The sequence below is a fragment of the Myxine glutinosa genome, chromosome 2, assembly GCF_964187855.1.
Source record: "Myxine glutinosa chromosome 2, kmMyxGlut1.1, whole genome shotgun sequence".
Lineage (NCBI taxonomy): Eukaryota > Metazoa > Chordata > Myxini > Myxiniformes > Myxinidae > Myxine > Myxine glutinosa.
The window spans coordinates 136,294,343-136,318,302 of record NC_136262.1 but is presented as its reverse complement, the minus strand read 5'-3'; the positions used below and the strand labels follow the sequence as shown (position 1 = coordinate 136,318,302).

The window sequence follows — 23,960 nt, the reverse complement described above, 5'->3', positions numbered from 1 at the left end:
CATAAAGTACTTTTTATTTTCGCCCAGCAGACAAGAAATAACGTGGCATGCAGACTACTTTACGAACACAAGAAACAGTTATCGTGTCGATGATATATATTGATATCTGAAATTAGAGTCGCTGAGGAGAATTTAAAAACGTGACCGTGAGGCGTGAAGCAAGTCGATATTAGTATTATCTCCGCTATTTTTCCTCACACATTTGAAAAGTGGTGTAAATATTTCTTTTCGCGTCGCGTCGGTTCGCTACAGATTGGACAGCGAACCAAATGGAGCAGAGTGGGTCCATTCGAGACGTTTTCGCTCACGAATCGCACTCGAGTCAACAGAGAAGCGTTATTCCCGCGCAGGACTCAGAACCAGTTTCACAATCGGTTTCGATGCCGCCTGAGGTACCGGTCCGAGGCGCCTTGGGTGCTCTGAGGTCGGAAGGGCTCAATATGCCGGTCCTCGGTCGCTGGCCGCTTTTTCGATACTCGCGCTTTGAGGGTCTTTCGGGGAGCGCCGGACATTGGCAGGTGCGGAATTTTGTTTGTTGCCGCTTGGCACTTAGCTTGTGATATGGTTCAATTGATTGTCACTATTGAATGGATCAAACACAAAATACGAGAAATGTGCATCATAAAGTGACAACAATGGAGGAACCTGAAGAAAAGCATGGCTTGTAAAATGTCAGGTCCCGATGACGATGGATTTTGATTAAAAACAAGACCGAAAGTCGAACAGCGGCGTCGTCGGTCTTATAAAATCATACTAAAATACTAAAATACTAAAATACGCCATTTGGTGTCTGTCTGATGAATTTTTGACGCCGATACATTCCGTCCTTACTTATCCAATCTCAACCAAACTTGACAGGATGACCAAGGGTTACATAATGAAGATTGTAGCGCATTCATTTGCCCCCCTCACCATGGGGGTTTTCTCCCCCGAGCGGGTTTTCCCCGCCATTGCCATCAATGGGGTTGCGATTTGAGGTGTATATCCATGTTAAGTTAGCTTTATCGTGGCGTTTTTCCAAGGCCGCTTCTAATAACAAAACTAACAATAACATAATATTAATGTAATTATAAAAACAATATGAATACTAATAATATCCCGTCTCCCCAAGGTGTTTTTCCTCCTTGAACAAACTTCGAGTCAGCGTTTATAAATAGGTTATCATGGCTTTTTCGTGGGAGCAACGACCTCTACCGGAAGTAAAAATATTATAAACCACAAACACGTATGATTAGCTTTTTAAACAGTCGCTAATGCTCTTTATAACACTAAATAAAGAAATTTGGAGGAATCGTGACATCCGTGAGGTAAGTTTTACTTACACTTACAGAACTAAGCAAAGATCTACTGTAATCTATGTACCCCACAAGAATGAATGAATGAATGATCGTTTTAAGGCCATTTTCCCCGCTAGAGCAGGGGTTAGCCTTGTACCCCACAAGGGTTAGGTAAATAACATGACCCTTCCTGCCGCTAACGTGGTGTTTTTCGTAGCGAACTTTTCAAACTCGCTCCTTCTGTTTAACACGAAACTGAAAGGGAGGAAGCCTGGGTTGTGCTCATTTACCAAGCAGCTAGCTAGTGCTTTCCAAGCCAGCCGTTCCTTAACGGTTTTGAATGCAGTGCTTGCTCAAATACTTAAACCACTTGGCGATCTCTCCACAACAAACTTGGTAAATGAACACACACCCAATGCTCTTGAGACCCTACCATAGATCTACTGTAATCTGTCTACCCCAGAGAGGAATGACCCTTCCTGCCCCTCCCGTAGTGAGCGGGTGTACTACTATTATAAATCACAAACACACCTGATTAGCTTTTTAAACAGTCGCCAATGTTGTTTATAACATTAAACAAAGACATTTGGACGAATCCAGACATCCGTGAGGTAAGTTTTACTTACAGAACTAAGGGAAGATCTACTGTAATCTAGATTATACCCCACAAGTGTTTGGTTCGTACCATTTTGTTGGAAGAGACGTAACGCCAATGCTTTTGATATTTGATGGTCATTTTAACAATCGGTTTGTTTATGTTTCACACTGAATGAAAAACGTAAAGGTAGAGCATGGCGATTGTGATATATGACAAGTTCGACGATATGTTCGGTATGAACGGCATACAAATCAAAATGGGCGGTGTGTGGAGAGTCAGCCGCCATACCGCCGTAATGAAACAACAAACAACAGGCATTTTAAAGGCCATTTTCCCTGCAAGAGCAGGGGTTAGCCTTGCGGTCCCCATGACAATCTTCTCCATTTTGCCCTATTTTCTGCATCTCTCCTTGTTAACACCCTTGCCCGCATTTCTTCCTCGACCATCTTTAGCCAAGTCTTTCTCGGTCTTCCCCGTCCTCTACTTCCTTCTACATTCATTTCCATCACTCTTCTCAACCAGTCACTTTCATCCTTCCTCAACACATGACCAAACCATCTCAACCTGTTTCTCTTCACAGCATCCATCACAGGCTCTATTCCCATCATTTTTCGCAATTCATCATTTGTCTTCTTCTCTCTCTATGATAATCCACACATCCACCGAACCATTCACATTTCCACCCTTTCCAGCCTTTGTTGCTGCTCTACGTTCATTACCCATGTCTCGCTCCCATAAATCGTAACACTTCTCACACATGCAGCATACACCTTTCCCTTCAGCTTCAACGACACTCCCCTCCTCGTCAGCACGCCACTCAGTTCCCGAAACTTCTTCCATGCACATCTCACTCGAGCAACCGTTGCCGAGTCTGATCCACCTTCTCCATTCAGCATGTCTCCGAGGTAGCAAAATGTTTTCACACCTTCCAGCTTCATGCCGTCTCCAAGATCCAACTCAACATTTCCTCCATCTGCAGCTCCCTCTGTGCACACCTTACACTTGAATGTAGCTGCCACACTGGTTAATGACCCTCTCAAACCACTACATTTTTGATGAACCCACTCAGTGCACATTGTACATTGAATGGAATTCACTCCGACTCCGAATTCATTCACTTCCTGCACACAGCACACGGCCACTTCCCAGTTCTTTCCACCTCACCACATGCTTTACCACTTGCCATCACCTTCGTTTTTCCGATATTCACCTTCAGACCTTTTGTCTCCATACATTCTTTCCACTTGTTCAGCTTTTCCTTCAGTCCATCCATACTTTCTGCAATCAACACCAGATCATCTGCATACAACAACTCCCACGGTAAACCCTCCTTTACGTTCTGAGCCAGCACCTCCATCACAGCTACAAATAGTAGTGGACTTAGTACCGACCCCTGATGCATTCCCACCTTCACCTCAAACTCGCCACTGTTCCCGTCCTTCGTCCTTACAGCTGTGCGCGCTCTTTTGTACATTGCCATCACTACTCTGATCAACCATTCCTCCACTCCTAACTTCTTGGAAGTTAACTTTTTGGAAGAGACGTAACGCCGATGCTTTTGGTATGTGATGGTCATTTTTACAATCGGTTTGTTTGTGTTTCACACTGAATGAAAAACGTAAAGGTAGAGCATGGCGATTGTGATATATGTCAGGTTCGACGATATGTTCGGCATAAACGGCATACAAATCAAAATGGCGGTGTGTGGAGAGTCAGCTGCCGTACCGCCGTAATAACATCAGACGTAATCACATCACCTTGTCATGTGAACAGATCCTCAGCTCTGATTGGTATATGTTTGAGGGGACATACAGATACATACATACATACATACATACATACATACATACATACATACATACATACAGACGGATAAACACTGTTCTAGACGCTTTGCCCTATGGGCTACGCTGTAAAAAAGATGAACAAAATAAAGAAGAAGACGTCATGCAGAGCATGATACTTACAAAATCCATCCCCACCCAAAAAGGTTGCCATTGATCCATCAAATTGTCCATTTCATCAAGATGAAAATTGACGATCTTGATCAAAGTTCGGGTTCATACTAATAGGATGAAAAGTGACGATTTTTCAAATGAAAATTTATGATTTTAGAAGTTTCACCTTGAATTTACCTCAGAAATAGTTGATTTACCAATTTAGTGACTCAATGTGGAAATTCTGTTAAATTTTCCAAGTCATTCGGATTCAAAATGGCGATTTTAGAGATTAGACCTCTAGTTGACCTTTGACCTGAAAATCAATCAGCTTCTCAATTGTGACGACCTCTACAACTTGCTGAAGTTTCGTGAAGACCGGTTGAAAATTGTGACACGTAGGCGAATGACAGACAAACAGACAAACAAACAGAATAACAAGAAGACGTCATGTGGAGCACAATACTTGCAAAATCCACCCCACCTCCCTCCCCCAAAACTTTTCCATTGATACAGCAAATTGTCCATTTCATGAAGATTAAAATTTACGATCTTGATCAACGCTCGGGTCAACGGGATGAAAAGTGATGATTTTTCAGATTAAAAATGATGATTTTAGAAGTTTGACCTTGAGTTGACCTTTTGACCTCAAAAATAGTTGGTTTCCAAATTCAGTGAGGCAATACGCAAATGCTGTTCTATTTTCAAGTCAATCGGATGAAAATTGATGATTTTGGAAGTTTGACCTTGAGTTGACCTTTTGACTTCAAAAGTAGTTGGTTTTCCTATTTAGTGACACAATGCGCAAATGCTGTTCAATTTCCAAGTCAATCAGATGAAAATTGACGGTTTTTCAGATGAAAATTGATGATTTTGGAAGTTTGACCTTCCGATAACCTTTTGACCTCAAATAGTTGTTTTCCCAATTCAGTGAGGCAATATGCAAATGCTGTTCAATTTTCAAGTCAATCGGTTGAGAATTGACGGCTTTTTAGATTAAAATTGATGTTATTTAAAATTTGACCTTGAGTTGAGCTTTGACCTTTTGACCTCAAAAGTAGTATGTTTCCAAATTTAGTGACTTGATATACAAATGCTATTCAATTTTCAATTCAATCGGATTTAAAATGGCGATTTTAGAAATTTGACCTCCAGATGACCTTTGACCTCAAAATCAATAGGCTTCTCAATTGGGACGACTTATACAACTTCGTGAAGTTTCGTGACGATCGGTTTAGAATTGTGACCTGTACACCGGTGACAAACAGACAGACAGAACCACAAACGGAACCGACCAATATACTTGAAAAATCTTCGATTTTGCAAGTAACAAGAAGACGTCATGTGCAGCACGATACTTGCAAAATCCCCCCCTCCCCCCCCCCCCCCAAAGTTTTCCATTGACACTGCAAATTGGCCATTTCATGAAGTTTAAAATTTACAATCTTGATCAAAGCTCGGGTCAACAGGATGAAAAGCGACGATTTTTCAGATGAAAAATGATGATTTTAGACGTTTGACCTTGAGTTGACCTTTGACCTTTTGACCTCATAAATAGTTGGTTTCCCAATTCAGTGAGGCAATACACAAATGCTGTTCAATTTTCAAGTCAATCGGTTGAGAATTGACGGTTTTTCAGATGAAACGTGATGATTTTGGAAGTTTGACCTTGAGTTGACCTTTGACCTTTTGACCTCCAAATAGTTCATTTCCCAATTTATTGACTCAATATACAAATGTTATTCAATTTTCAAGTAAATCAAATTTAAAATGGCGATTTTAGAAATTTGACCTCCAGATGACCTTTGACCTCAAAATCAATAGGCTTCTCAATTGGGACGACCTAGACAACTTGATGAAGTTTTGTGACGATCTGTTTAGAATTGTGACCTGTAGGCCGGTGACAAACAGACAAACAGACAGAACCACAAACGCAACCGACCAATGTACATGAAAAATCTTCGATTTTGAGAGATCTCGCGAGATCTTGGAGACGGCGGCAGGGATTTTCGAAGCTCCACACGGTCTCCACGTTTTTCGAAGTTAAGTCTGTTCACAATTGTATTTTGTCGAAACTGTATTTATCTTTCGGTGTGTGAAGTTATTGTGTGCAACTTTGGTTGTTTCTCGGTGTTTATCTTTCATAAATTGATCGTCTGTTTGCCGTGTCGCGAGCAAGGCCTTGTACAGTGTGCACTGTACAACCTTGAGGCTTTGTTTTTCTCTCAGTGGTCCGTCGTTTGTGATCCAATAACTTTCGTTCTCTGTATTCCCAGTCTTTTCACCCATAGCCTACTTCCTTGTGTAAATCTCAACTCAAAAAAAAAACAAACAAAAAAAAAAAACATTTTCCTTCTCTGTTCTCATTCGTTTATTCATTCTTATTCGTTCGTTCGTTCTTCGACCACGTGTTTCTCCCCCATTTCCCCAGATAGTTTTCACTCATTAACCTTCAATGTTTACACTTTCCCCTCAAGTTATGTATTCCGTCATATTTTATAACACCTTTTTCTTCTTCTTCTTTAAAAGGCTGCTTTCGACTTGCTCACCAAATCAATTCATCCCAAAAAAAATATCCATCTCCTATAGTGCCTTTTTTCTACATTCCCTAAACTCTCCTGCACTCCATCCTCCATCCAGCGTCCTTAAACGTATTTTTAACTCGAAGATCACAAGAAACTCATTTTGCAATAAATGTTCGTTTCCCATAAATCGTACACTTTCAAAAATCCAATCTCACCCCTCCCCTCCAAATCTTCCCCATAACCCCTCCCCTCCAAATCTTCCCCATCACCCCTCCCCTCCAAATCTTCCCCATCACCCATCCCTTTCAAATCTCCCCCCTTGCCCCCTCCCTCCTAAACTACCCCCTCACCCCTCCCCGCCAAGACGCCCCCTCGCCCCTCCCCTCCTAGACTCCTGCCTCACCCCTCCCCTCCAAATCTCCCCCATATCCCATCCCTTTCAAATCCCTCCCCTTGTCCCTTCCCTCCCAAACTCCCCCCTCATCCCTCCCCTTCAAATCTCCCCACCCTCATTGCTTCTCAATTTCCCCCCGCTCACTCCCCCTCCTCAAAGTGTCCTCCCCGCTTCTTCCCCCTTCAAACTCTCACCTCCATCTCCCCCAACCTTCTGCCTCGCTCTTCCCCCTCCTCAAATAACACCTCATTGTGGCTCACCCAATCACCATCAAACCTTTTGTCCGCCCCATCCTTCCCTTTCTCCGAGCTATTCTGAAATCTCTGACACACCTTCAACAGCTCTCCCTACCTCTTCCACCTCTTCCACATCTTACCCTACCCCTCCTCCCCCCTGTTCTGTATCTGATGCTCCCCCTTCCTCTTCATTAACGGTATGGACCTCAAACATCCGGGGCCTTCGTTCAAACTTAACTGATCTCTCCATACAGGTTGCTTCTGTCAAACCAGACGTGATCTGCTTAACAGAAACTTTCCTCCTTTATGATGTCTCTGATTCCATAGTATCTCTCCCGGGCTACTCCCTCCTCCGGTATGATAGACCTGAGCCTCGTCCTGGAGGCGGGGTTGCTATCTTTATCAAAAACTCTCTTCCTCACTCGCCCTGCACTGCACTCTCTCCACCTCACCCCCAGGAATACCTCTGGCTACGGCTTCCCCTTCGCTCCCACCTCTTGTTCATATGTGTGTTGTACCGTCCACCAAACAGTGATGACTCCATCTACATCTCGCTGTCTGATGATATGGACCAACTTCTATCTACTCATCCCAACTCTCTCTTCCTCATATGTGGTGATTTCAACTGTCATCATGCCAGTTGGCTGGGTGTGGGTACCTCTCTCACCAGCCATGGCTCCTCAGCAAAGGACTTCTGCGACTCACTGGGACTGACACAATCTGTCAATTTCCCGACCCGGATCTCAGTCAACGGAACATCTTCTCTTCTGGACTTGGTTATGACTAACTTCCCTGAAAATGTCTGCTGCTCTTCTTCTGCTCCGATCGGATCATCTGATCATGTCCTTGTTATAGTGGACATCTCTCTGACCATCCTCAGGGAGCCTGCTCAGCGTAGACGAGTCTGGCATTTCACTCAGGCCAACTGGCACGGTCTTCAAGCAGCCATCAATCATCTGGACTGGTCTCCCATCTCTACCACCTCTGACATCAACTCATCCTGGGAATTCTTCCAAAGTAAATTGCTCTCTCTCATGCACAGATTTATCCCATCTCGTCTTCAGTTGTCATACCCTTCCTCCCGTCCATGGTACACGGAATCTTGTGGTGAGGCTGTTGCCCAGAAACAACTTGCCTTCGTCTCCTGGAAAGCAAATCCAACGGAAGGAAATCTCATTTCCTTTCACAAAGCCCGAAACAAGTGTGTGTCCACCCTCAGGAGAGCCAGGAAACAATATCTCTCCGTTCTCAAGACCGAACTCTCTTATCTGTCTCCCTCTTCCAAATCCTGGTGGCGTCTGGTCAAATCCGTTTCTGGTGTTTGTTCCCCCTCCATCCCCTCCCTTACCTCAAACGGCTACACAGCTGACTCCGCACGTGAAAAAGCTGAATGCCTCAACTCTGTGTTTGCCTCTAAATCTTGTGTCCCAAACCCATCCCTCTCTGTACCCACCATACCCAGTCGTACCCTGCTGCTCCTGGACTCCGTGTCCTTTCCTCCTGACAAGGTGGAAAAGTTTCTGTCAACCCTCGACTCTGATTCTGCAACTGGACCCGACGGCATCAGCCCACGGGTCCTAAAATCCTGCTCTGCTGCTCTATCTCACCCTCTCTCTGTTCTCTTCACCCTCTCTTTTGCTCAAGGTCAACTGCCATCTGCTTGGAAATCAGCCAACATCACCGCTTTGCACAAAAAAGGTGCAAAAACAGATCCTAGCAACTACAGACCAATCAGCCGTCTCCCAATTATCAGCAAAGTCATGGAATCCATCATTGCTTCTGATATGAAATCTTTCCTCTTCTCCAATGGCTTGATCTCTGATCATCAATTTGGTTTCAGACCAGGTCACTCTACTCTGGACATGCTGCTTCTGCTGTCTCAACAATGGATGGAGGTCCTCAATGCCAAACAGGAAATTAGAGCTGTCTCCCTCGACATATCACGTGCCTTCGACATGGTCTGGCACCCCGCTCTGCTCACCAAACTCTCCTCCTTTGGTATCCATGGAAATCTCCACGCATGGCTGGCGGACTTCCTCTCTAGTCGTCGTCAACGTGTGGCCCTGAATGGGTTTCTCTCATCTCCTCTTCCTGTTCAGGCTGGAGTTCCCCAAGGCAGTGTTCTGGGCCCCGTGCTTTTTCTGGTCTTCATCAATGATCTCTCTGACTCTCTCGAAAATCCTCTCTATCTCTTTGCTGATGACTCCACTCTCTGCCGCTCCATTCCTCTTCCCTCAGATCGGCAGTCTGCTGCCTCCTCACTCTCTGAAGACCTGGACAAAATCACAGACTGGTCAAACAAGTGGAACATGTCTTTCAATCCTGACAAATCTCACACTCTTACTATGTCTCTCCGAAAAGATCGACTGGACAACCCTCCCATCTACTTTCTCAACAATCCTCTCCAAGAAGATCTGTCGCTCAAGATTTTGGGTCTCACTATCTGCCATGATCTTTCTTGGGAAAACCACATTTCCAAGCTGGCCTCCAAAGCCAGTCGCCGACTGGGCATCCTCCGTCGTGCGAAGTCCTTCCTCGGCACACCTGAGCTCCTCACCACATACAAGGCTTTCATCCGCAGCTCAATGGAATACTGTTCTCCCCTATGGGCCGGTGCTCCTGCCTCACACCTAGCTCGGCTTCACGCTGTTGAAACCAAAGCTTTCAGAATTATTGGAATCTCCCGCGATGAAGCTATCTCTGAGGGCCTTTCACTCACTCACCGCAGGCAGGTAGGTGGTCTTTCTGTCTTCTACCGACTCCTCTCCGGCCTTGCACCCCCAGCTCTCTCTGTGCTCTGTCCCCCAAATATTCCTACAGGTCGCACAAGATCTGCCAGCAACCCTCTGATGGTTAAACTGCCGAAATCTCGGCTCTCCGCTCACCTTCACTCTTTCATTCCTCTTTTCTCCCGCCTCTGGAACAAACTCCCTCACTCCCTTCAATCCCACTCCTCCCTCCAGGTCTTTAAAACAGCTGTTCACCACCATCTCCTTTCTTCCCCCATCCAAAACCTTGATCTTTTCTACCCCCGCTAATTCACCCCAGATCCACCTTGTTTGAAATTCCAACTTCTTTCCTGGAAGTCCTGGCAGTGTCCATATGTTTTATACCTCTCCCACTGCCCCCTTCCCACGCCCCCCCCCCCCCCCAAAGCCCTCGCCCTCTCTCAGATCTCTCGATGTCTCCATGTCTCTCGGTCCCTGCTCTCAAATGTTGTGTTTGTGTCCTTCCCCCTCTCTCCCCATCTTGTCTACCGCTCCCTATGTTATATGTTTTATGTGTCGGTTTGTCTTTCTGTGTGATTAATGTTCGCTCTTTCACGAGCCTCGATCTTGTATACAAAAAAAAACAAAACAACAACAAAAAAAAAACAAAAAAAAAACAAACAAACAAACAAACAAACAGACAGACAGACAGACAGATAGACAGAACTACAAACTCAACCGACCTATATACTTGAAAAATCTTCGATTTTGTAAGTAACAAACAGACAGACAGAACCACAAACGCAGCCGACCAATATACTTGAAAAGTCTTCGATTTTGCAAGTAATAAATATTGTGAAACAAGAGGGAAAATTGATTTGCAATACAAAGTCATGTCCCTATGGGTGTGATGTTTTCTAACTCCAAAAAGCGCATAACTGGAAACATTGGTGAAACGCCCTGAAACTTGAACTGCTTCTGTAACTTGTCATAATAAAGCCACGTACTAAGTAAAGGATGCCTCGTTCACCTCATTTCAGGATTATGACGGTGGTGGCAAAAGTGGAATCCTGCTGCTGTGTTTGACTCACTTTGGCCATATCATGGTGACACATGGAAACCTCGCACTGGTAAGTTGCTTGGATGATGCAAGACATGCACATAGATGGCAAAGGAAACCTTTTGATTTGCCAAAAAAAAAAACGCTGTTGTGAATCAAAATGCAATAAATTAACTGTGGGTGGATCGAGTGCAGCCAACCGGCTGCTGGTTGCATCATTATCAGTGGGTGTGTCTGCTGCTGATGCAATGCCTCTCTATAACCAGTATCACATTTTTACTAGACATGACAGGTTTCACATCGATCGGTGAAGCAGTTTCAGAGAAGGGATTTTTTAAAATATCGGCTTTCAAGCTAATATGGCTGCCATACGACGTGAAATATGACCTTAAACAAGCGTTACGCCTAGGTCCCCCGTCGGTGAAGTGATGTGAGTTGACAAAGTGGAAGACGCAAGGCGGCCATCTTGGATTTTGACATGGCGACCCAATTTTCAATAGCATTCTTCTTTATGCGTAGATACACCCACACACCAGATTAGAAGTTAGTAGTTCGTTTATTTTTCAAGATATTTCGCTCACAAGGTTCAGACATACATGGCGGCGGCCATCTTGGATTTTGAAGTGGCGACCCAATTTTCAATAGCATTCTTCCTTATGCGTAGATACACCCACACACCAGATTAGAAGTTAGTAGTTCGTTTATTTTTCAAGATATTTCGCTCACAAGGTTCAGACATATATATGGTGGCGGCCATCTTGGATTTTGACGTGGCGATCCAATTTTCAATAGCGTTCTTCCTTATGCCTAGATACACCCACACACCAGATTAGAAGTTGGTACTTCGCTTATTTTTTTCTGATATTCCGCTCACAAGGTTCAGACATACATGGCGGCGGCCATCTTGAATTTTGACATGGCGACCCAATTTTCAATAGCGTTCTTCCTTATGCCAAGATACACCCACACACCAGATTAGAAGTTGGTACTTCGCTTATTTTTCAAGATAATCCGCTCACAAGGTTCAGACACACATGGCGTCACACATACATGGCGGCTGCCATCTTGGATTTTGACGCGGCGACCTAATTTTCAATAGGGTTCTTTCATATGCCAAGTTGCACCCACACACCAAATTAGAATGCTGTCCTTCGCTTACGCACACAAGTCTGCACGCACGCACGCACACGGACGGAGGGGAAAACCATAGTCCCCCTTTCGCTCCGCGGTGCGTTGGGGGACAAAAATGTACACTCTGCATATGTATGGGTAGGGGATCACGTTTGTGAAGTTTTGTGTTGATCGGATAAGGTTCGTTTTTCTATCCAAGATGGCTGCCAAACCACATGACCTATGGCATCATCATTTTCAAACTATATGCAACAGTGCTTAGATGGTATTTGTAAAATTTCGCATCGATAGGGTGAGCGGTTTCAGAGATATAATTATATAATTCGTTTTGCGTTCAATCCAATATGGCTGCCAAACCATGTGACCCATGATTTCATAAATTTAATATTTCAATACAAATGGGTCATTGGTCATGTGCATGCAATTTCAGATTTTTAGGAAAAGGAATTTGACTAAAACATTTTTGACTGGCATACAACTTCACCGATGATGTTATTATCATGCTTTTTTCCCCCATTGTGAGTACTTCACAATGTGCCAAGTTTAAATTTTTTCCATTCAGCGGTTTCTGAGAAATATTTTTTGTCGCACCGCGGAGCGAAAGGGGGACTATGGTTTTCCCCTCCGTCCGTGTGTGCGCCCGTGCGTGCGTGCGTCCGTGCGGGAATGCGTGCATAAGCGAAGGACCGAATTCTAATTTGGTGTGTGGGTGCAACCCACGTCAAAATCCAGGATGGCCGCTGCCATGTATATCTGATGCCATGTATGTCTGAACCTTGTGAGCGGAATATCTTGAAAAATAAGCGAAGTACCAACTTCTAATCTGGTGTGTAGGTGTATCTGGGCATAAGGGAGAACGCTATTGACAATTGGGTCGCCACGTCAAAATCCAAGATGGCCGCCTTGCGTCTTCCACTTTGTCAACTCACATCACTTCACCGACGGGGGACCTAGGTGTAACGCTTGTTGAAATTATTTGCTTTTAATCCAAGATGGCTGCCATACCACGTGACCTATGACATCACAAGTATAAAAACATTCTGCATGGGTGTCACTCCTACCCTGAAAGTTTTGTCTCAATCGGACATATGGTTGTTGAGAAAAACGAGGTTTAGCCCAGAAGGACGGTTGGACAGACAATCCGAAAACATAATGCCTCCGGCGACTTATTTGGCAGAGGCATAAAAACAACTACCCTACATCTTTTGAGACTAGGACTGTGCCGTACTGTGGCTGGCTCGGTACAAAATGGACCAACCTGTATTGTATTATATATTTGTCGAAAATGGAACAATTGTTCAAATCAAAATGCAGTGTGAGTAATTACCTTACTATATAATTCACCAAATGTCTGTCTGTCCGTTTGAAGGTACCACAAAAACGGCTCAACCGATTGCAACGATATTTTGGGGGGGAATTCCTGGGACCCCTGGGAGAACATAGGCTATATTGTTTTTACAATTTTTCCAGATTTTCCAGTTTTTCCAAACACGATGAAATAATGAACAGTGATGTGGCTTTTGTTGAAATTCTACAAATACTGTTTAGTCCACATACCAGGAGAGAGTAGATCGACTCCTGACGAACTCTTCCTATATAAACGTGCGGCTCCGAAGTAACATGGCAGCGTGTGCAAAGCGACTGAGAAACAGGTGTAGCGGCCGCTTCCGTGTTACAGATTCGGTGCGCACTCTTCAGACATAAACGTGCGACTGAGAAAGACGTGCAGCGGCCGCTTCCGTTTTGCAGAATTCAATCTTTTTTCAAAATGGGCGCCATGTACTGTTTAGATTTTGATGATTTGCGTGTGATATGATTCAACGGATGTTTATATGAATCGTTTAAAATAAAAAAGCCTTCAATTTCTGATATTTTGCCTTTTGATTTGGGCCTCCCAATTGAAGCCCCGCCCATGGGGCGGGTACCGTTGCTAGTTTACAAAATGTCGATAGATTTTGCTATGCATTTGTCTGCTACCTCCTGAGGTTTTTTTTTTTATGGTTTCAAATGTAGCTTTTTGTACACCGCACATTTCCTATGCCATCTCCAGGCACTGCATAACGTCATTGCCAGGCACCGAAGGGGGCTCGGCAATGACGCACGCTGAAAGGGAGTACTCAGTTTTCACTCTGGTTGTTTGTTACTTGCCGGAAAAGATTCCGGCAAGTATGTTGATCGTTTAAAAGATATTTTAAAAGATAGTCTAAAAGATATTGGTTTGTCTGTCTGTTTATCTGTTTGTCTTTCTGTCTGTGCGCAGCACTACGTTCTACACCGTTGCACTTAGAATCACCAAACTTTACACACATATTTGTCTTGCCCTGGAATAGACTGTGCCCAATTGATGACGTCATCGGTCACGTGGTTTGACCGCCATCTTGGAAAAACCGAAAAACTTTGCACCTCTATATCTCCGAAAGTGCTGAATAGAAAAAATTGAGACATGGCTCATTGTCAAGAACTCTCCATGGGGAATAAAATATGTTAATGATCATGTCATAGGTGCCTCCATTTTGACGTCATAATTCGACAAGTACAAAACTTCATCCAATCAAAGTGAAATTTCTTGAGCATAATCGAGGAATAAATTAGTTTAGAAAACAAATAATGATGACGTCATCGGTCACGTGGTTCGGCCGCCGTATTTGTCCAAAATGGCCAATAAAAAAAGTATATTCCGGCAAGTCCTCGGTCTCTGACCGATTTTTCATTTTCTTGTTTGTTTGTTTGTCCGGGCGATATCTCAGCCATCCTTTGAGCTAGGAAGCTGACATTTCGGCACAATAGTGAGCAAGTACTTTGTCAAAATTTTATTTTTTGTTTTTGGATTAATCAATTAATTGAGGAGTTATTTAATTATTAGCGATTAATTAAGTACTCATGCATTTCCTTTCTCTTCTGCCCATTATCTCGGGCACCTTTTGAGTTAGAAAGCTGATATTTGGACATGCCAATGACCAAGTGATTTGGCTTTAAAAGATATTTTTGATTTATTGATTAATGAATTAATTGATTATCATTTAATTATTCGTGATTAATTAAGTTGGAGATTAAGATTATTGGAGTTGGAGATGAATTAGTTGGAGTTGGAGATTATTTAAGATTAAACAATGTTGGAGCACAGAGTAGAAGAAGAACAGTTACGACTGTAAAGTCTATTCAAGACATGAAGAGTGGTGGACGGCCAGTAGGGGAGCTTGATTCATGGATTCAGGAACTCAACATCATAAGCTTTGCAGCGGCACTGCTCGTACAAGAAAAAATAACAAGAAAACAACTAGAACGGCACTCAGTAGAGAGCATACATACCTCCACCTGGTTGGCCATATCACTCAATGGTGAAGAATCACTTTAAAAATTCTACTAGTTGGATCCGGATCCAGATCTTCACCAAAATTGAATCAGTTCTTCCTTGTCACACACACAACCTGTCCAACAAGTTTCGTCCAAATCCATCCTTAACTTTTTGAGATATCCTGCTATATGTATCGTTTTTGTCCCGATCTCCCAATGATGACGAATCACTTTAAAAATTAAATAATTATCATATCCGAATCCATATTCAGATCTTCACCAAAATCGAATCTATTTGCCCTTTCGTCGAACACCTAACCGGTCCACCAGGTTTCGTCCGGATCCGTCCACAACTTTTTGAGATATCCTGCTGTGCATTGTTTTTGGCCCGATCTCTCGATGGTGAAGAATCACTTCAAATTTCTAGTAGCCGGATCCGAATCCGGATCTTCACTAAAATCTAATCATTTCATCCTTGTCACATACGCTACATCTCTGCCAAATTTCGTCCGAATTCGTCCGCAACTTATTTGAGATATTTAGTTCACAAACAGACAAACAGGAGTGAAAACATAACCTCCATCCACCTTTGGTAGCGGAGGTAACAACGCAAGAAGAGCAAAGAGACATCAGCCCATACAGACAGGGAGCAACTGAAAAAAGAGGGGAAATTGAAACCCAAAGCCAACGAGGAGAATACAAAAAATAAAAAACAATTAAAAATTGGGAATAAAGATTTTGAGGTAATGGCTGCTGAAAGCAAACTAAACTGGAAAAAGAGCAATCAGAGATAGCAAACCCTCGCAAATTATGGTCACTACACTGTGCATTGGTGTGTTGATTGATCGATCATCACGAGGCTTGATCGGGTGGTGGGCGGTCGACCTCGGTGGTCACCGGCCGTCTCTCGTCGGGGGCAGTCCGGACATTGTGGGGTGACGTCGCAGGGGTCGAGGACACTTGTTTGTTCGGCGCTTTTCTTCTGCGCCTGTCTATTGGCGTTTTTTTTTTTTTTTTTTTTTTTTTTTTTTTTTTGAGGTATTGTATTGCTCTTCTGTTTTAAACATGCCATGTTTGTTTTTTCGGTGAATTTTTTTGAATTGATTTTTTTTTTGCCTTTTTTGCTGATTCACGGTTGGTGGGGGGGGGGGGGGGGGGGGGGGGGGGGGCGATGTGCTCAGTTTCGGGTTCGTGTGTGGTTCATGTTGATTTTGGGCAGCCACTGCAAATGTGTTCTGCTGTGTCCTACTGGTCGGAGAGATGATGTCGCCATTTTTTTTTCTGTTGACCTTTGGTGAACTTGGCTCGGGGTCGAAGTTCGGGCATCATTGCAGTGACCATGCTTCATTCGGGGTGTGTCGACCTTGGTGCCGGAGTGTGGCGGATTTCTCGGGGAACATTGATTGTGACGTTTGTTTTGTCATTTGCCCTCTCAGATGTTTGCGATATGCAGGTTAGGTGGCGGATGACCTAATTAGAGAGAAAATATGCATGATTGGCATGTTGTCTTCACCATACACGTGTGTAACCTGGTTTAGAATAGGTACACTGTATCGCTGCATGTCGTAGGAGGTGACGAAGAGGGTTGGCGTCAGGAAGGGCATCCGGCCATAAAAACATTGCCTCAAAAAGAGAACCAATTAAGTACTTATACCTCCACACCTTCATACCAACCGAGAATGAAGGTGTGGAGGTTGTAAGAGGTGACAGTGAGAGAGGGATTAAAAGAGAGGCTGAGTATGGTAGAGGATGATGTGGTTGAGCTTGAAAGTGGTTGGATGTCAATGAAAGATAGTCTGTTGGGAGCCGTTGGTGAGGTATGTGGATGGACAAAAGGACCACTGCGGCACTCGGAAACATGGTGGTGGGATGATGAAGTTGGAAAGAGGATTGACGAGAAGAGGAAGAAGTTCATGGAGTGGCCGAAGGCGAAGGGTATGGGGGCAGAAAAGGCAGAGCATGAAAGTTATAAGGCAGCCAAGAAGGCTGCAAAAAAGAGGTAGCAAAGGCGCAGGAGGCATGTAGGAAAATGTTCGGAGAACGCTTGGATTTGGAAGAGGGTCGGAGAGCGGTACTCAGGATTGCAAAGCAGATAGCGAAAGAGAGGTGTGATGTGATGGGGGTGAGGTGCTTGAAGGATGAAGTGGGACAAATCGTTGTGGACCCAGATGGAATTAAAGGAAGATGGAAAAGATATATGGAAATACTGTTGAATGCAGAGAATGAAAGGGATGGCAACATAGAGAGTAACCCAGTTTTAGGACCCGCAGAGAAGATAACCGAGAAGGAAGTTGAGGAAGCGATAAAAGCAATGAAGAGTAGAAAAGCGGGAGGGCCGACGGGAGTTGTGGGAGATATGTTGAAGGCAGCGGGAAATTGGGGTGTGAAGAGAATGACAGATATCTGCAATCTGGTGGTGAAAGAAGGCCGCAGTCCAGTGGATTGGGAATTGAGTACCCTCTTCCCTCTATACAAGGGGAAAGGTGACCCTCTGGAATGTGGCCGTATCGAGCGATAAAGTTATTGGAGCATGGAAAGAAGGTATTGGAAAGGGTGTTGGAGAGGAGGATAAAGAAGAAAGTGAAGATTGACGAAATGCAGTTTGGATTTATGCCAGGAAGAGGAACGACAGATGCGCTTTTTATTGTGAGGCAGTTGCAGGAGAAGTAATGGAGAAGAGGAAGAAGTAGTTTCTTGGGATTGTTGATCTGGAGAAAGCATTCGTTAGGATTCCACGTGAAGTAGTGACATGGGCATTGAGGAAGTTAGGAGTGGGGGAATGGTTGATCAGAGTAGTGATGGCAATTTACAAAAGAGCGCGCACAGCTGTAAGGACGAAGGACGGGAACAGTGGTGAGTTTGAGGTGAAGGTGGGAGTGCATCAGGGGTCAGTACTAAGTCCACTACTATTTGTACCTGTGATGGAGGTGCTGGCTCGGAACATAAAGGAGGGTTTACCGTGGGAGCTGTTGTATGCAGATGATCTGGTGTTGATTGCAGAAAGTATGGATGGACTGAAGGAGAAGATGATCAAGTGGAAGGAATGTATGGAGACAAAAGGTCTGAAGGTGAATATCGGAAAAACGAAGGTGATGGCAAGTGGTAAAGCATGTGGTGAGGTGGAAAGAACTGGGAAGTGGCCGTGTGCTGTGTGCAGGAAGGGTGTCGGAGTGAATTCCATTCTATGTACAATCTGCGCTGAGTGGGTTCATCAAAAATGTAGTGGTTTGAGAGGGTCATTAACCATAACCAGTGTGGCAGCTACATTCAAGTGTAAGGTGTGCACAGAGGGTGCTGCAGATGGAGGAAATGTTGAGTTGGATCTTGGAGACGGCATGAAGCTGGAAGGTGTGAAAACATTTTGTTACCTAGGAGACATGCTGAATGGAGAAGGTGGATCAGACTCGGCAACGGTTGCTAGAGTGAGATGTGCATGGAAGAAGTTTCGGGAACTGAGTGGCGTGCTGACGAGGAGGGGAGTGTCGTTGAAGCTGAAGGGAAAGGTGTATGCTGCATTTGTGAGAAGTGTTATGATTTATGGGAGCGAGACATGGGTAATGAACGTAGAGCAGCGACGAAGCCTGGAAAGGGTGGAAATGCGAATGGTTCGGTGGATGTGCGGAGTATCGTTGAGAGAGAGGAAGACAAATGATGAATTGCGAAAGATGATGGGAATAGAGCCTGTGATTGATGCTGTGAAGAGAAACAGTTTGAGATGGTTTGGTCATGTGTTGAGGAAGGATGAAAGTGATTGGTTGAGAAGAGTGATGGAAATGAATGTAGAAGGAAGTAGAGGACGGGGAAGACCGAGAAAGACTTGGCTGAAGATGGTGGAAGAAGAAATGCGGGCAAGGGGGTTAACAAGGGGAGATGCAGAAAAGAGGGAAAAATGGAGAAGATTGTCATGGGGACCGCAAGGCTAACCCCCGCTCTTGCAGGGAAAATGGCCTTAAAATGCCTGTTGTTGTGTTGTAATTAAGTTGGCTTACTTACACATTTCCTTTCTCTTCTGGCCATTATCTCAGGCACCTTTTGAGTTAGGAAACTGATATTTGGACATGCCAATGACCAGGTGATTTGGCTGCAAAGGCTATTTTTGTTATATTGGTTAATCTATTAATTATTTCATTATTTAATTAACTAGGGCATTGCCCGTACTATATCTATATCTAAAATTATATCCCCCCCCTCTATTTACATGAAATGGTTTGGTCCAAAGCGAACGGCTTGCGAGTCCGGTGACAATCCCCCCCCTCTATTTACATGAAATGGTTTGGTCCAAAGCGAACGGCTTCCGGAGTTTGGTAAAGAAATCGCCATCGCGTGCACAAACGCGCAGGAAAGCGAATGAATCGCAAATTCGTTTTTATTAGTTTTAAAACATAGTTTAACGCCAACATAGTTTGCAAACGTGAAATAAATGAATACGCTCTTAAATGTGCCATCCGAGGCAGAGTGTGTCCGCCACGTTCGGCACACGCGATAGTTCGCTGCTCTCTGATTGGTTGAATCGTTTTTTGGACATAGCTCGGTAAGTAATTGTCCGATTAATATGAAACCTTGAAAAGGCACATCCTCGGGTCCCCAGCAATATACCTGGCAAGTTAAAAGTATATCGGACCCGTGGTTGTCGAGAAACAGCGGTCACAGACAAACGTACAGACGTACAAACGTACAGAGATTACTGGAATTATAGATAGATGACTAATTTTTTAAAATTTTTTTTTAGTTACAGATTCGGATGAAATGGTGGTGGTTTATGTGTTCTTTTGCGAATTGATGAATTATTTAATTTTTTATGATTATTATATATTTATTTTCATTATTAATTAATTATTTTATTAATAATTTTAAGCCTGGCTTTTATTTAAGCCTGGCGTTGGCTTAGCGGTCAGGGTGCCAGCTTGGGATCCTAGGATCCTGGGTTCGAATCCCGGTCGATCGCTGAATTAACGCCAGGGGGGGTTGACTCAGCCTGTCATCCTACCGAGGTCGGCAAATTGAGTACCAGCTTGCTGGGATGAATGATCACGGTGTGTACCCCGATTCAGAATAGGCACACCGTATCCCTGCGCATCGTAAGAGCGTGACCAAGGGTTGGCGTCAGGAAGGGCGTCCGGCCATAAAAACATTGCCTCAAACAGGGAACCATGATTGTCATGGGGCCCGCAAGGCTAACCCCCGCTCTAGCGGGGAAAAATGGCCTTAAAACGATCATTAATTAATTAATTATTTATTTATTTTCTTTCTCATCTGGGCAATATCTCAAGAACCTTTTGAGCTCGAAAGCTGATATTCGGACATGACAATGACCAAGTGATTTGGCTCTGAAGGATATTTTTGATTTGTTGATCAATCAATTAAACGATTAATTATTTAATTATTCGATGAATGACTTAATTAAATATTTTTTGATTAATTGACTATTTAATTGGTTTTCAAAAAGTTACAGCTTCGGATGAAACATTGATGGTCTATGTATGCTATTCTCCCATTGATTAAGAAGTTAATTATTTTACGATTGTTATTTATTTAAATACGCAATTAAACGATCAATTATTGTACATTTCTCCCTCTGAATGCTGTCTTCATGTGCTGACGGCGCCATTGCCGAGGGCCAAAGGCGCCCGGCAATGCCGCGCACTGGTGGATATGTTATTTATTTCATTGACATGGGGGTGGTGTACCTTGAATGTATCTGTACAAATTTCTGAAAAAACAAATTCAGCTTTGACATTATGAGGTATTATGTGTAGATCAATGATAAAAAACATCTCAATTTAATCATTTTTAAATTCAGGCTGTAACACAACAAAATGTGAAAAAGTCAAAGGGTGTAAATATTTTCTGAAGGCACTGTATTTCAGGATATCTCAAAAAGTTATGGACAGATTCAGACGAAACCTGGTGGACAGGTTGGGTGTGTGACATGGATAAGTTTATTTGATTTTGGTGAAGATAAGGCTTGATAAATTTTTTTGTTTTTTAAGTGATTCTTCACCAGAGATGGGGTGAAACGATATATAGCATGACATTTCAAGAAGTTGTGGTTGGATTATAACAAAAAACTTGGTGGATGGGATTTGAGTAGGAGACAAGAACAAGCCGATTAGATTTTTTCATGTCTGGATGCAGACGCAGGTTTACATTTTGTATCAGTGAGATACAAAATGTAAACCATTCAGCCTGGTTTCTCCATACAAGATTTAACTCGCATGTCATTTTGGGTTTAAACCGCACCTTTTGCGTTAATGAATCGGATTGGAATTTTAACTAAACTTGTGTAACACAGATAAAAGGACCTCAGCACACGGTGGAAGTGCAGTCCATTCATCTTTATTTCTAGTTGCATCATCAAGGAAAACCCCAGGTGTTAAGGCCCCAGACACGACCTCCCCTGGCCAAGTACATCACTCAGCAAAGCCACAACTCTCAAACTTAGGTTGGGAGATCTACTCTATTTTGTCCTGCTCACTGAAGATAATCATGCAGGCGCATCCAATCACACTCCAAGCGCTCTCAGCCCACCTCTGTTTATTATGGTGATGGAGATGGTAAGTTGGAAAGTAAACGTGAGAGGTATTATGGGAAGGATATTGTATTTTTTTTATGTTGCAGGCAACTGTCACAGACTATGTAGTCCTCATCGAGGCCAGGCCTTAAATAAAATAACTGCATTGATAAATGTGAGGAAAGAGAAATAAAAGAGAGATAATGTAAAGGTGAGGAGTGAAAATGAGTAAGAAAAGTGTGTGATGTTTGTTTACAAGAAAGAGAGATTAAGCTGGTCCGGTTGCTCTAGTCTAGTTTGAGTGAGACAGTAAGTAAGACCAGCAATCCTGACACGGAGAGTGTAAGATGGATCCGGGCACCACTTTAACGCTCCTAAGTCTACCTTGAGCGGTTGCTGCCGACAACCTACTACCTACCTAAAAGGAGCATGAAATCCCATATACATGAATTAGATGTTTATGTTCCCATGCTGCTGAAGTTTCATATCCAGAGGAATAAACATTCGTGGAGTGGCAGCTTTGCGAATTCTGCTGAAATGCAATGAAACATGAGACCAATTAAAGCAAATCATCTATTTTAATTATCTATATCTCAGCCACTAATCATGTCAGCTTCATGAAACCTCATCTACTGTTCTGAATGAGTTTCATTGTGGTAAGTTTCATCATTAAATTACAGAACAGCAAATTCGCAAAAATGACCAGAATGCCAAAAACGTGCTTTTTTTGACCCCAACAGCCTTGTTCATAGTGGTCCACAAAAAATACTGCAGGATTGTCGAAGTAACATCAAGTGATTAAAGATTCAGCAACTATTCAGCTGCAATATACCCAAATTTGAGTAGCTCCTCGATCATGGTCGCAAAACTGAATGATAGAGATGAGTGGCCCATGGCCTATGACATCAGCATCTTCCACGCCAAAGTTTGTTGCATTGTCATTGTTCATGACGATGTACGTGGCCTGTTTTCAACTTAAAAGAGAGTCATGATAAACTTGTGGAAGGAATATTTCATTTGTGGGCTTTGAATCACAATTTGCAATTTGAATCACAATTTGAATGGTGTTCATGTTTGTCTGTATCGACAACAGGCCAGTATTACATCTGCTGTTGCTTTCTAGTCCTTGAGCCCAGACCCCAATTTTCACATATTGGTACCACCCAGAGGGACCAAACCAAATTGATATTTTCTGCTTGCTAGATGTCCATAGTTTACATTTTGGTATGATAGCCTTTGTAGATGAGTAGCTTAATGGTGGTTATCACCTCGTATGTAAACATACCCTGCGCAAAAAAGACGAAACGCACGTTTTTCCTTGTTAGGGTTAGGGTTCATGGAGTGTTTTATCACGGCCACAGTGTGTGCACTTTCATGAAACAGCGGCATTAGAGCCGTTACAGATGTTGGTCGAGTTGACTGAGACAGGTTGTGAGCATGGTATGCAGCCCAGGAAATGTTCTCTGCACGGGAGGTTGAAGTGTCGTTTTCAATGTGTTCTCTTACGTTCTGGAGCCATTTGTCCTCATTCTCATCCGGTTTCTCCCGTGCAAGGGTCTTCAGACCTATGCCTGGAACTACAGATCCTTTTACACTCGTCTGAATAGGTGGTACGTTCGTGTAGTAATTTGGCAAAGGTTCAAGTTTCTTCATGCCGACAGCACCACCAAGTATGGCTCTTCCACGATCAGTACCCTCATCATGTTCCTTTGGATGCTGGAATAATGAGATGCCAGTTCCATGGAAATGGTCTTTTGCTGTTGTCGAGCTCTTATTGACATCTATGTTGTCAACGGCAGATGTAGTGAACAGGTTCCCCTTAAGTTTAGGTGGACACACGACCTGTTCCAATCTGTATAGCCGGCAAACACTATTCCCCATTTCGGTAGATATCTGAAGAACCCTATCATACGAAATGCTGACACCAAGTTGGGAAGCTTTTCGACCAACTCTCTTTTCCTAGTTTCTGCATACAACTTCAACCCAACATAAATTGGCACTGGGGTTTCCCGTTCCTGACTGTGTCTTACATAGGTGGATTTATCCTTTTGCTTGCGGACATGCTTTACAGCATTGAACTTAAGAAGCTGTGCTAAGCTTAGTGCAGCTGGACTGGAAGGTTGGAATGCCTGGTCCTTAATACTTGGACCCTCTAGAATCATGTTGACTAGCGATACCAGCAAATCAGGCACAGATTCCTCCTGACATGTTTCACGAAATGAACCATCAAATGGCTTACACTTATCAAACAACTGTCGGCGGACGATTTCAGCTGCCCGAGCAAGGTGG

At 43.5% G+C, this 23,960-nt stretch overlaps 1 protein-coding gene across 1 annotated transcript in view; it reads left to right on the top strand.

Annotated features, from left to right (window-relative positions):
• Positions 1 to 406: 406 nt before the first annotated feature.
• Positions 407 to 23,960, top strand: part of REC114 (REC114 meiotic recombination protein) — a 66,105-nt gene continuing 42,551 nt past the window's right edge. Inside the window, exons 1-2 of the mRNA XM_078772639.1 lie at positions 407 to 518; positions 10,716 to 10,805. Coding sequence (XP_078628765.1) covers positions 441 to 518; positions 10,716 to 10,805 — 168 coding nt within the window. The 5' untranslated portion in view covers positions 407 to 440. The remainder of the gene's footprint in view (positions 519 to 10,715; positions 10,806 to 23,960) is intronic.